A 14,335-nucleotide genomic window follows, 5' to 3' on the forward strand; every position below is an offset into this window, starting at 1 on the left:
TCAAGTTTTTCTTCATAATTATAACCTCCCCTTCCTGGTATTATCCTCAGAAATCTTCACAATGCCTTTTCCATAGTTTTAATATCCTTCCAATAACGGAGTGCCCTAATTGGCTTGGTTTCTGCTGGTAAACCTGGAAAACCTGAAGTCATTAGCAGTTTGATAAACAAAAAATATGGTGATGCCAATCCGTGGTTTCTAAAGGCTGAAAATATCCATGGATAAGTGTGATTTGTTTAATATTTGTTACCGTTTCCTCCATACATTCATATAGTCACTTTTACTTAAATGTATTATAATGGAAGCTTGCTTCAGATGTATAATGTAATCAGTACTCCCATTCTCACTATTACTCTTCAATATACTATAGTCTAGGTAGTGCATCACATTCTAAGTTCTCCAAATAGTCCTAAACTGGCAAATCATTGTTAACGTAAAAATCCAAGTATATTAATATTTGTAATATATGATAATTTATGATTCATCTTCTTAATCCTTTATTCCTGGTGAGTGCTACAGCTATGGCAATCAATTCAACCTTTAAATATTGTGTGTCATGTGTGATTTATGAATAATTTCGCTTGTAATATTCAATTGGCTTCAGATTTTTTTCTGGAATAATGATTGTTTCAGTTGCTGCTTGCGATACAGGGCTTTGGTGGGACCACATCTGGAGTACTGTGTACAGTTTTGGTCTCTTTACCTAAGGAAGGATATACTTGCCTTAAAGGCAGTGCAACAAAGAATCACTAGATTGATTCCTGCGATGAGAGAGTTGTCCTTTGCAGAGAGATTGAGTAGAATGGGCCTATACTCTCTGGGGTTTAGAAGAATGAGAGGTCAATGATAGGGTAAATGCTGAGAGGATGTTTCCCCTGGCTGGAGAACCAGGGGACATAGTCTCAGGATAAGGGGTCGGCCATTTAGGACTGAGATGAGGAGGAATTTCTTCACTCAGAGGGTTGTGAATCTTTGGAATTCTCTACCGCTGAGGGCTGTGGATGCTCAGTATATCCAAGACTGAGATTGATAGATTTTTGGCCTCTAAGGGAATCAAAAGATATGGGGATTGGACGGAAAGTGGAGTTGAAGGTGAAGATCAGCCACGGCCTTTTTGAACGGCGGAGCAGGCTCGAGGGGCCATATGGCCTACCCCTGCTCCTATTTCTTATGTTCTTATCTAATGTTCTTATATTTTGGTAGATCGCTTATGTCTTCTCTCATTTTCTTTTCTTAGCTTCCAATACTGGCCTCCTCCATTGTCAGTCTTTATTTCCTGGAGCTCACTGATGTCTTCAAACCAGTTCGTTCGGGCTTCAGCTGCCATGACAGGACACTCAGCATGCCGTACATTGAACCCACTCAGGAAATCATCCCCTTCCTCATGTTGCTTAGTTTGGCGTTTGCTGGACCTGCAGCCATGGTTAGTATTTTATATAATATTATGAAATGCATCTTATGTTTGAAACATGATATTTAATGTCTGATTGATTTTAGAGACCTTTCCAATTCTCCCCCCCCCCCCTCTATTTAATTGCTAATCAAGTCAGTTAAAGTCTTTGAGACCATATATAATTCTTTGTTATTCTGTAGGCTTGACCTATAATTTCACAGCACATGAGACTGGGATTTCATGCATGAACATTTTAAAGGTTAATTCTTATTTAAAATAATATTGAATAGCTGGTAGCAACATGTGATTTTCCATGCTTTCTCTAGAGGCTGTTTTTAAGGTTCTCCCACAGTCTCATGCCCATGATATAAATAGATCATGTTGGTGGGCTCCAGGCATATAAGGCATTCTTTCACAGCATCAGTTGTGTGAATGTCTCCCTCCTTTCCAGGAACAACAAAGTCCCTGCATTACACGTCCCCTGTTACTTTTAATTCAGTTGCCAGTTTTACTGGGTGCACTGTGCTCTACAGGGACTCAGTTGCTGAATCAGTTGAAGCATGAAGGATTGAGTCTCCATGTTTACTTTCTTAAAACCAGTTCCTCAACTTGACCAGCACATTTGTAGGCCCACATTTGGTTTTACGAGTGTACTGAGGTTTGTGCTGTGGAGCTCAGCCAATGAAGGGCTGCACTCCTATAATATAAAAGCGCCTTCTTTAGTGCAAAAGACCATTATGACCCACTTTTGACTGGTCTTTCATATTCATTAAAGAACTGCTGTCATTCACGGTTACTGGTGAGATATCCTTTCTCTCTTTGGTAATTGAATCTTTTGCATTTCATTATCAACTCTATTCTGGTGGATATATTGGAGCTGATATTGGAACTAATCTGGTCAGCAGAGAGCCAGATTATACTAGCAGACAAAATTGGCCCATTTAGACCAAAGGAGCATATTTTTCTTTAGTGCTCTTCAAGGATGAGGGAAGTTCGTGCTGGGGAATGGAACACTTTCATTTCAGAACCCAGTATCAGTGTTAGGCACTCCTTCATCAGGTATAGCACAGCTAAATGCAGAATAGAGCTCACTTTACTCTGCCCCAATAATACGCCTCAACTCTAATCTCAAAAGTCCACCTTGTACTGGGGTAATGTGACGTTTTTCCATTTCCCACTTCAGTTATTCTGTGACATTTCCTAGTGAGAGAGACAATTAGCATCAAAGTAGGGCAATTTTGACCATTATGAACTGGATTGAGAATGGGCCAAACCAATTTCATACAATACCCTTACAACTACCAGAGAGAGTATTTGAACCCTGGTCCTGGAGGTCAAAGGCCAGCATAGAGATGTCTACACCGCCCAGGTCCTTCCCAAAAAAGCACGTTCAATAATATAGTAGCTCCAAATTTCCTTGAGGATTCTGCCAGGGTCTCACCATAAAGGGGTCCAGCAGAACCTACGGGATAAAGACAGGGAGCTAGTTACAGCATGTCCCTGCCAATTCCAGGAATTCCCATGGGCCTTGTAAGGGGAGGGACCTCTACCTGGCTCTTACAAGTCTAATAATGCCAAGGGATGGGGCTGGCAATGGGGGGGCGGTCTTCCAATGTTGGGAGTTCTCACTTCCCAGGCTCATAAAAGACCCAGAATATTACTGGAGTCTGGTACTTTGAGAGAGATTAAACCAATCTCCAGCGAGGAGCAATTGGTCCCCACTGGAGAGGTCCAGGTGAGGGGAGTAGCCTGGACGCCTAAAAAAACAGGTACAGCCTTTTGTGGATCTGCCCCCTCCTTACACAGGTAACTAAGGGGTGCGGGCCTCCTTGGGGTCCGGAGAGTGGACTTGGGCACCTCCCAGGTGGCTGGCAGCTTTTCATACTTTGCAAGTGTTAGATCATGCACATCCAACCTCTAATCCTTGAATCTCTGAATGCTGAAACAGCACATTAAAAATGTTATATTTCTTAACATTGTTACCCTTACCTAGAAAATTGTCTTCCGTAACTTGGGGTACCATCATGATTGTTTCTACTCATACAACTCTTCATGTCTGAGAAGGTTACAGTTATATTATTAGACTGAAACCTCCCTTCGAATTCTTTTTATGGCTTTTCTCCTTTGCAGTATTCCACTCTCCACTGCTCCATCCGCACATTTCCCCCAGATTTTTGCTCTCTCGCCTGCATGTATTAGATCATGCATATGCGAACTCTAATCCTTGAATCCATGCATGCTGAAACAGTTTTCTTTTCTTGGCCTTTTATCTCAAGATTTTTAGTATTAATGCAGCATCTCTAACTCTGAAGCCCAGACCCACCCTTGTGCAGTGGAAAGCTTGAAGCTCGTTTCACTTTTTGTGGCCATTTTCCACAAGTTTGAAAAGTTTTTTCAATTTTTTTTTGTTTTCTTTTCTGTGTTTTTTAAAATTATAAAGACTGACAAAGAGGCAGACAGGCATAGACAGGCAAACATGGAAAGATAGCAACAAGAAAGGCACAAACAGGGCACGATAAATAGAAAGACTCAAAGGGGAAAGCACAAAGAATTAGTGTGAGACAAGTAAAGACAGTTACAAGAGCATTGAGATATGGTTTTTTAATGTTTCACCATAAGCAATGCCACAGGAGTTCAACCAGTGTATGTATGTATATATATTTATATATAAAAATATATATTGCATGTCCATTACACTTGAAAGTGTCAATCATGCAGTCTGAGTCACACTTCCACCTGAATGGCTGAAATATCATCTTTGTAAATCTGCAGCAAATTTATAACTGAAGAATAGGGAACTTAGCAACCAACACGTAACACCTTTAAAAAGGTATTACAAACAGAGAAAGAAATAAGTCTATAATTGATCTCAGGATGTGCCAATTCACAGGAATTATACTTTATATGTTATGACTTAATGTAAGCAGAACCACAGAGATGTGTTAGTAGCGGTAAATTGGGAAAAGAGAAGGCAAAATTATCCATAGACCCTACATCAGATACACAACTGAATACTTCAAACTATCCATCTAATTTACTTCAATGGAACACTTCAAACTATCCATCTAATTTAATTCAGTGGACTGAATTACAGTGGGCCGTGAAGAAAATTAAATCTGCAGCCTGGAGGTGTAATATTTAACTTCGCAACAAAATCACAGTAGATAAATTTACTACATTTAGGCTGTTACAGCTACAAATGAAAATTAACAACTACCATGTAGATATACCATAAGGATATCTTTGGGAACCATGCTAAGAGTTTATAATAAAAAGGAGGTTTATATGGCTTATTGTTGATAAAAGAGTTATTAAAAAGTCTTATATTGGTCATGGTATGTCAGAATCTTGTATGAAATCTGCTGTTTTTAAAATTTAAATATCCTGGACCCTGATAGCTTTGATAACTGATGATATAAGGTAAACGAGTTCTTTATGATAATATAATAATGCAAATTGATATTAATTAGTGAATTTCCTGTGGGTTTGTTCGTGGTCAATCAAAAAATGTTATTTCATAATGACAGGATTGTTATCCCATTTAACGCACAATATATTATTATTTATCTTAAGTTGATGTACTGAAAAGATTAGAAGTAATATAAATTACTCATCAGCTCTGCGGCAAAATGAAATTTCTTTGCACTAGCAACACCTAGAAAGATTCCTTAAGAAGCTGGTCTATGTGGAGGTCAGGCCAGGGATTGCACAGGTCACACATGCCAAAAGTATAGGGGAGAGGAGATAAAAATAGTGAATAAAATGAAACATCCACAGAGAACAATCAGATCAATTTAAATAGGCAGCAAAAATGTTCTCACTGAAAGTACAGAAAAGGCAAAATTGTCAAGTAATCAAAGAGCATGTATACGAAAAGTTGGCACAGTTGGGCTGGACACCAAACAATTGGACCCGATTCCAAAGGTGAAAATAAAACATATTTTTATGGTAAACAGAAGGAGGCAGCAGAACAAAATGTTAAACACATTTTTTTAGTAGAGGAATCATGCATGTGTGGAAGGGTGGGGCTCATGGCATATGCGCATTTAAGAGGTAATCCGGCATTTTTGCACTCCCAGTGGGAAAGTTACAGTTGAGAGCAGCATGGGTCAGAATTAGGGCTACAACGCTGTGGCACTGACTCTCCAAACTGCACTCTCTATCAGTGCGGCTCCCCCATCAGGAGTGCAGGATTGTGGAAGTTTCCCTTTAAGGTGTGCTGTGCAGTAAATACAAGACTTTTAATTATATAGATAGATATGCTCATAATGTTGTGCCTTATTCTATTCCAAATTTTGTTCTTCTTTTAAATGTTAAGGTTAGAACCTGTGAAATATTCAGTTCACCACGGCACTTTACCTTTGTTAGCCTATGTTCGCAAGCCTTGTGCAGTAACAACAATGTTTTAATTAGCAGTCAGCATTTATTTCTGACATGTTTTTGACTTGTTCTTTCTGACAGTGTTATTGGTAGTGTGATAATTGTAGAGGTAGCGCCTGCCTGTTTTTATGCTGATTACAATTGTTTCTGCTAAAACCTTTCTGAATTTTGGTCTCTGCATTGTGTCACTCCTCATTCATCATCACCACCATCCCTTAAATATGACTTGCATCCTAATTTCCCTCTCTTGTGATCCCTAGACCCAGTCTACAACTGAGGCTGTGAATAATTATGCAAATTATTTGTACTGCAGAATGGTGTGCTCTTTGTGCTTGACATTTTGGGTGGGATTTGCATTAGTTCTTAACCATTTAGAATTGACGTGGAGCTGAAGACAAAACAATTGGTCCCAGCATTTACATAAGTTATTTTGAGGGATGGTGTGGGAAATAAATGGCATTTTGTAAGTTTTGATATGAAAACGATTACAATATAAGAACATAAGAAAAAGGAGCAGGAGTGGGCCATACCATTCAATAAGATCATGGCTGATCTTCTACTTTAAGTCCACTTTCCCACCCTATGCCCATAACCCTTCCTTTCCTCAGTGTCCAAAAATCTATCGATCTCAGTTTTGAATATACTCAACAACTGCATCCACAACCCTCTGAGGTAGAGAATTCCATAGAATCACAACCTTCTGAATGAAGACATTTTTCCTCATTTCAGTCCTAAATGGCCGACCTCTTATCCTGAGACTATGACCCTGGTTCTAAACTCTCCTGCGAGGGGAAACAGCCTCTCAGCATCTACCCTGTCAAGCCCTCTAAGAGTTTCATATGTTTCAACGAGATCACCTCTCATTCTTCTAAACTGAAGAGAATATAGGCCCATTCTACTCAATCTCTCTTCATAGGACAACCCTCTCATCCCAGGAATCAATCTAGTGAAGCTTTGTTGCACCGCCTCTAAGGCAAGTATATCCTTCCTTAGGTAAGGAGACCAAAACTGTCCACAGTACTCCAGGTTGGTCTTAACAAACCCCTATATAATTGCAGAAAGACTTCCTTAATCTTATACTCCAACCTCCTTGAAATAAAGGCTAACATACGATTTGCCTTCCTAATTGCTTGCTGTACCTGCATGTTAACTTTCTGATTCGTGTACAAGGATACCCAAATCCCTCTGTCTACCAACATTTAATAGTTTCTCGCCTTTTAAAAAATATTCTGCTTTCTATTCTTCCTACCAAAGTGGATAATTTCACATTTCCCCACATTATACTCCATTTGCCACCTTCTTGCCCAGTCATTTAACCTATCTATATCCTTTGTAGCCTCTTTCCGTCCTCACAATTTACTTTCCTACCTAGCTTTGTATCATCAGCAAACTTGGATACATTACATTTGGTTCCCTTATCTACATCATTGATATATAATGTAAATAGCTGAGGCCCAGGCACCGATCCTTGCGGCACCCCACTAGTTACAACCACCCAACCCAACAATGACCCATTTATTCCTACTCTCTGTTTTCTGTCTGTCAACTAATCCTCAATCCATGCTAATATATCAGCCCCATTCCCATGAGCCCTAATCCCTTGTAAAAACATCTTGTGTGGCACCTTATCGAATGCCTTTTGAAAGTCCAAATATACTACATCCACTGGTTCCCCCTTATCTACCCTATTAGTTACATCCTCAAAAAACTCTAATAAATTTGTCAAACACGATTTCCCTTTCATAAAATCGTATTGACTCTGCCTAATCATATTATGATATTCTAAGTGTCCTGTTACCCCGTCCTTGATAATAGATTCTAGCATTTTCCCTACTATTAATGTCAGGCTAACTGGCCTATAGTTCCCTGTTTTGTCTCTCCCTCCTTTCTTGAATAGTGGGGTTACATTTGCTATCTTCCAATCCATGGGGAACATTCTAGAATCTAGGGAATTCTGGAAGATCAAAACCAAAGCATCCACTATCTCTGCAGCCACCCTAGGCTTTTAGCCCATTAATTTCTCCAGTACCTTTTCTTTACTAATCTTAATTACTTTAAGTTCCTCACTCTCATTAGACCCTTGGTTCCCCCCTATTTCTGATATGTTTTTTGTATCTTCTACTGTGAAGATAGATACAAAATATTTGTTTAACATCTCTGCCATTTCCTTATTCCCCATTATAATTTCTCCTGTCTCTACCTCTAAGGGACCCATGTTTACTTTCGCTAATTTCTTCCTTTTTACATACTTGTCGAAGCTCTTACAATCTGTTCTTATATTTCTTGCTAGTTCACTCTCAAATTCAATTTTCTCCCTCTTTATCAATTTCTTGGTCATCCTTTGCTGATTTCTAAAACCTTCTCAATCCTCAGGCTTACTATTTTTGGCAACATTGTAAGCCTCTTCTTTTAATCTAATACTATCCTTAACTTCTCTAGCTAGCCACGGTTGGATCACTTTTTCTGTGGAGTTTTTATTCCTCAAGGGAATGTATATTTGTTGAGAATTATTTCTTTAAATGTTAACTATTGCTTATCTACCACCATATCTTTTAATCTAATTTCCCAATCTACCATAGCCAACTTGCCACTCATAGCTACGCAATTGGCTTTGTTTAAATTTAAGACCCTAGTTTCGGACTTAACTACATCACTCTCAAACTCAATATGAAATTCTATCATATTTTCATCACTCTGCCCCAGAGGATCCTTAACTATAAGATTACTAATTAATCCTGTCTCATTACACAATACTAGATCTAAAATAATCTGTTCCCTAGTTGGTTCCTCAACATATTGCACTAGAAAACTGTCTTGATTACATTCCATGAACTTGTCCTCCAAACTACTTTTGCCAATTTGGTTTGCCCAGTCTATATGAAGATTAAAGTCCCCCACCATTATTGCATTATCCTTGTTACATGCTCCTCTATTGATTTCTACTCTGTCCAACACTATAACTACTGGTAGGGGGCCTATAAGCTACTCCCAGCAATGTTTTCTGCCCCTTGTTATTTCTTAGCTCCCCCCATACTGATTCTACATCCTGATTTTCTGAGTTAAGGTCCTTTCTCACCACTATCTTTATCTCATCCTTTATTACCAGAGCTCCCCACTCCCCCACTTTTCCATTTTGCCTATCTTTTCTAAAAGTGAAGTACCCTGGAATATTTACTTCCCGACCTTGGTCACCCTGCAACCACGTCTCCGTAATGGCTACTAGATCAAACCCATTTATCTTTATTTGTGCAATTAATTCATCTATCTTGTTATGAATGCTTCGTGCATTCAGATATAGCTTTAATTTTACACCTCTAACACCATGGGTGGAATATTCCAATAAGCCGCACCTGCTGCATGTGAGACCACGCTGGTGGCACAGGGCTACGTAAAATTCCACCCCATGCGGTAGATTTTTGCCTTTACCCCCTGAGCATTCAGCATTGCCTGGGCAAACTGCAGAAAGGAAAATCTGGCAGGGAGGAATGCACGCCTCTTACAAAACCCACTGCATTTTCCTACATTAATTTCAATGGAAGGAAAATCAGGCAGGCTCTGTTACCAGTGTGCAATCCTCTCTGCCAGATTTTACTTTGTGCTCCATCCAGGCAATGCTTAATGCCCAAATTGTAAAGAGGAAAATCTATCCCATATATCTGTTATTCTTAATTATAAATGACCTTTTCCCTGTGTAATTGATGCATTACAATGTGAAGACAGCCATCTTTTAGTGAATAAGATAAGGTTTAAAACAAAATTGGAATGCTGGGGAGTGGAACACTTTTTCCAACTGTCAAGCACTCTTAAATCATCAATAGCATGAAAAGGGACCTTTACACTGTCACAACAATGTACCTTTGTCTCGGTCTCAAAAGGAACTCATTTTTCCACCTCCCACACCAATCATCCTGGTGTTAGTAAGGTTGCCCAATTTGCACCAGTTTTTTTGTGTTGTGTGGTCAAACTAACTAGGTACAGGATTGAAACTGCCCAAACACTTTTAGAGACAGAGAGGAGACTTCACCCCATAATTCTGGGGTTGATTCGAACCCACAGCCAGAGGCAAAAGCTTTGTGTACTAAACCACTGCACTACACAGTCTCCTAACCTACTGTGCCACTCAGTTTCCCAAACAAGGTAGATGAAAGAAAATATGCCTTGTGTATGTAAAGTACAATAATACTTGATTTAGGTAGATTATAACTCTGTTTTTCGGTCTCTCAGAGAGCGCATTCCAGCATAATCAACTTGGAATCAAATATGTTTCAGTATTGCATCAGATAATCAATGGTGACAGAGCTTTTATTATAAAGTACTGTTCTTTTTCATGATGGGACTGAAATTTCTCTTTGTCAATTTTAGCAAAACCTCACATTGCAAAAATGCAACTATTATTACAATGTCTCCAAATGTAAAATACAAATAATAGCTTTTAGATGAGTTCAATTTGAAGCTTAAGAGATGGCATTTTACTTGAGTGAAGTTACATAAATGGTCATTGTCCTTGTTAGTATTTAAATTACATGGTGGGTACATTCAGTCTTTGTAGGTCATAATGTATTATGAAAAGGCAGTCAGTCAACTCTTTACATTAAGGACACTCAGACACTTTGATTGTTCCAAAGCTATTGGAGTCTCTTTGTTCCATGTGTTTCTAACTTTGCCGTGTTGCATTTTTCTATTGGTAATACTTACTTTTGTTATAGTGAATAGCTGATGAATTAATAAGAAGCAGTTCATCACAACATCATTAAAGAGTTGAGTCCTGCTATTTAGTGCAAAATAAGCGCTGTTTAGTCATTTTTTTATGATTGACACACAATAATTCCTTTAGAATTTGAGGTGTAGATTTTGAGAATTAGTGTTTACAGTGCAGAACTTCTGCATTAAATGGATAGAAAATCACGTGGAATGCACTGACTTGTGCATCTGAATTCCCAGAGGTGCTAATTTATGAAATCAACCTCATGGTTTCAACCATAAATAAAAAAATTGGAAATTGTTAATTTTTTGCGCACTACTCTTTTAAGGGGGTTGGCGTATAAGATTAAGGAGGTCTTGCTGCAATTGTACAGGGCTCTGGTGAGACCACACCTGGAGTACTGTGTACAGTTTTGGTCTCCTTACCTAAGGAAGGATATACTTGCCTTAGATGGGGTGCACGAAGGTTCATTGGATTGATTCCTGCGATGAGAGCTATGAGGAGAGATTGAGTAGAATGGGCCTATACTCTCTGGAGTTTAGAAGAATGAGAGGTGATCTTATTGAAACATATAAAATTCTTAGAGGGCTTGACAGGGTAGAAGCTGAGAGGCTGTTTCCCCTGGCTGGAGAGTCAAGAACTAGGGGTCAGGATAAGGGGTCGGCCATTCAGGACTGAGTTGAGGAAAAATTTCTTCACTCCAGGGTTGTGAATCTTTGGAATTCTCTACTCCAGAGGGCTGTGGATGCTCAGCTGTTGAGTATATTCAAGACTGAGATTGATAGATTTTTGGACACTATGGGAATCAAGAGATATGGGGATAGGGCAGGAAAGTGGAGTTGAATGGCGGAGCAGGCTCAAGGGGCCATATGGCCTACTCCTGCTCCTATTTCTTATGTTCTTATTTTTTTTCTTGAATCAATCAGTGCTGGAACAATTTTCAGCTTTGGACATCAATAACATCAAGCATTCCCAGGGCATGTGAAGCATAGAAGTTGAATGAGATCTCCCTTACTCTCACATAACAGTGTACCTTATGCCCAGTTTGTAAAAGTTACTCCTGACAATACCAATCTGAATTTTTCCATTTGAAAATATTTGGCAGCATTATGTCCTCGCTGAGTCAGATTGCCAAATTGTTCTGATTTGTGAGCAGTTTTATCCTGTGGACCTGTCTTCACTTATACTCAGAGAGAGGAGTCTTTCATCACATTAGTCTGGGCTGGATTCAAACCCAAGTCCCCGATGTGAGAGAATAACAATTTTAACTCACTTTCACATCCAATCCCCAACACTTCTGATAAAGGAATACTGTCTCTGCTATTTAGTTAATTTACTGTTATATATAGTATCATAAAAAAATCCATCCTTGTAAGAGAGCAGAAAGCATGTTTGAATGCTATAAACTGAGAAATTAATTACAATAAAAATGAACAATTAACTTTTTAACAATACTATTTCCTGATGGACCAGTGAGTTTATCCATTGAGTAGTTGAGTCATACAGACGAAGAAGGTCCCAAGGAGGGGACCTTTTGGGTTAAGGAGGGAAAAACCAGACAGGATTATCACCCTTAATCACTATTCAATGACCTCTGCTACAAATGCATGTGTGTGGTCATCAGGTAAGGATAGGATCAGACTCTGCTCTAAAGCTCTCAGGGATGAATAGTCTGCCCACACTGACTATCAAGGTTGATACATAATTAATGGTTGTTTGGTGAGGTATTGGAGCATACCTAATATCTGAGGAACAGTACCCAGGAAGGCTTGTATTCCCTGGAATATAAAAGGTTAAGGGGTGATTTGATTTAGGTTTTCAGGATTTTCAAAGGAATTGATAGGGTAGATAGAGAGAAACTTTTTCCGCTGGTGGGGGAGTCTAGGACAAGGGGACATAACCTTAAAATCAGAGCCAGACCATTCAGGAGAGAAGTTAGGAAACACTTCTTCATGCTAACGGTGGTAGAAGTGTGGAACTCTCTCCCACAAAAAGCAGTAGATTAATAATGTTAAACCTGAATTAATAATGTTAAACCTGAGATCGATAGATTTTTGCTAGCCAATGGTATTAAGGGATATGGAGACAAGGCGGGTAAATGGAGTTAGGGTACAGATCAGCAATGATCTCATTGAATGGCGGAACAGGCTCGAGGGGCTGACTGGCCTACTTCGGTTCCTATGTTCCTATGTATTGGAGAGTACCTAATATCTGTGGAACAGTACCCAGAAAAGGAGTCAACTCCTTCGGGGAAGGAGAGGAGGAAATTTCTTTTCATATATAATAATAAGACAAAACATTGTTTTAAGAACTTAGAGGAATATTTCTAATGATGCCGCAAAGCATTTTCAGTCACAATAGCGACATGATTGATAGGCATAACCATCCTTCTTGTCTTTGCAGATTATGATAGGTGAAGGTATTCTTTACTGTTGTCTGACTAAAAGAAGAAATGGACTAGGATCTGAGGCCAACATCAACGCTGGTGGCTGTAACTTCAACTCATTCCTCAGACGAGCTGTCAGATTTGTTGGTGGGTTCAAATGCTGGTTATGACATTTAGGTTAATATATCATTGAATAGAAAAAGTTAAATAGTCAGAAGACCTGTAAAAGATGCTCATGGATTTCTATTTACATTTTTGCTGAAATGAAAATGCTATTAGACTTTGATGTTGTTAATGATTGACGTAAGTCAGGAAGGAGGTATATATTGTTAACTTTATAACCAGTATAATGACCCAGAAATTGCTTAAAAAGCACTCACCACTGTTAGTGGCGAAATCGTGGAGCAAGTTCCGGCATTCGCACATGCACAGTGAAACGTGGAAATCCGGAACTTTCTCCCCCTGGTTCGCTGGCGATCTGTCAGTGTGGCATTAAAGGGATATCGCCGGCTGGAATCAGTGGAATCAATGGACCAGCGCCAAATTGCTCTTCTGCCCAGCTGGAAACTAACTAATTTCGCCACAAAACAGGTACGCTTAAAAATACCGGGTTGAAACTAAGTTTTAACAGCGCAGCAAGTCTTAATGACTGCCAAACAGCAACATTTTTTTAGAAATTAAAAAATTATTTTTTTTAACATTTCCCTTCCGTCTCTTTTATTTAATTTGATTATTTCTTACCCTCCCTTTTTTTCACTGTTTATAACTGTTTTTACAATGATTTCAATGTTGCGCCTTTCACTTCCTGGATTTTACGTTCCAGCTTGCAGAAACTCTTTGCAGCGGGTCAAAAATGCTGCAATCTGATTGGTCGAGGGGAGAAATTGACCCTCTCACTTCTCCCATGGGCCCTAGCTTTGCTGGAACTAACGCCGGGCTCTTCTCCGCTTCAATTAGAGGAAGTGCCCGCTACGTTAGTGGGTTAGTATAAATCTATGGAGCGGCAAGCACTGTTGTTTCTCCGCTGGGAGCAATTTCTGGGCCATTATAGTGGGGTTGGCTGACAATCAGTCACACATGTTTTCAAACCAACACATTACTACACAATTTGGTTTGATTGAGATTTACTGTTATGAATGCAGGCTTCAATAAAAAGATATTTAAATATGATTTTATTCGCATTTACTTTTCAACGGCTATAGCGATTATGGGGTGGATTTCCCCCAGAGTGGTTTCCGGTGGCTGGCTGGAGGAACGCCAGTACTGACTGGCAATCCTACCAGGAGGCTGGGTCCATTCTGAGTTCGGGCGTCATTTACATCGGACCAGCAGATTACAGCCAGAAACTGAGCTCCTGCTCCTCCCGGCCCCACTGAAACTAAGGCAAGGGTATTAAGGGTTACGGAACCCAGGCGGGTAGATGGAGTTAAGATACAGATCGGCCATGATCTAATTGAATGGCAGAAAAGGCTCG

General features: G+C 39.4%; 1 protein-coding gene across 2 annotated transcripts in view; it reads left to right on the plus strand.

Moving 5' to 3' along the window:
* The window catches only part of LOC137324972 (phospholipid phosphatase-related protein type 4-like), a 63,216-nt gene that overhangs the window by 23,469 nt on the left and 25,412 nt on the right, over positions 1-14,335 (plus strand). For both annotated transcript variants that reach the window (XM_067989666.1, XM_067989667.1), the window contains exons 2-3: positions 1,238-1,423; positions 12,879-13,008. In XM_067989666.1, coding sequence (XP_067845767.1) covers positions 1,238-1,423; positions 12,879-13,008 — 316 coding nt within the window. The remainder of the gene's footprint in view (positions 1-1,237; positions 1,424-12,878; positions 13,009-14,335) is intronic.

The sequence above is a fragment of the Heptranchias perlo genome, chromosome 9 (assembly GCF_035084215.1).
Source record: "Heptranchias perlo isolate sHepPer1 chromosome 9, sHepPer1.hap1, whole genome shotgun sequence".
Lineage (NCBI taxonomy): Eukaryota > Metazoa > Chordata > Chondrichthyes > Hexanchiformes > Hexanchidae > Heptranchias > Heptranchias perlo.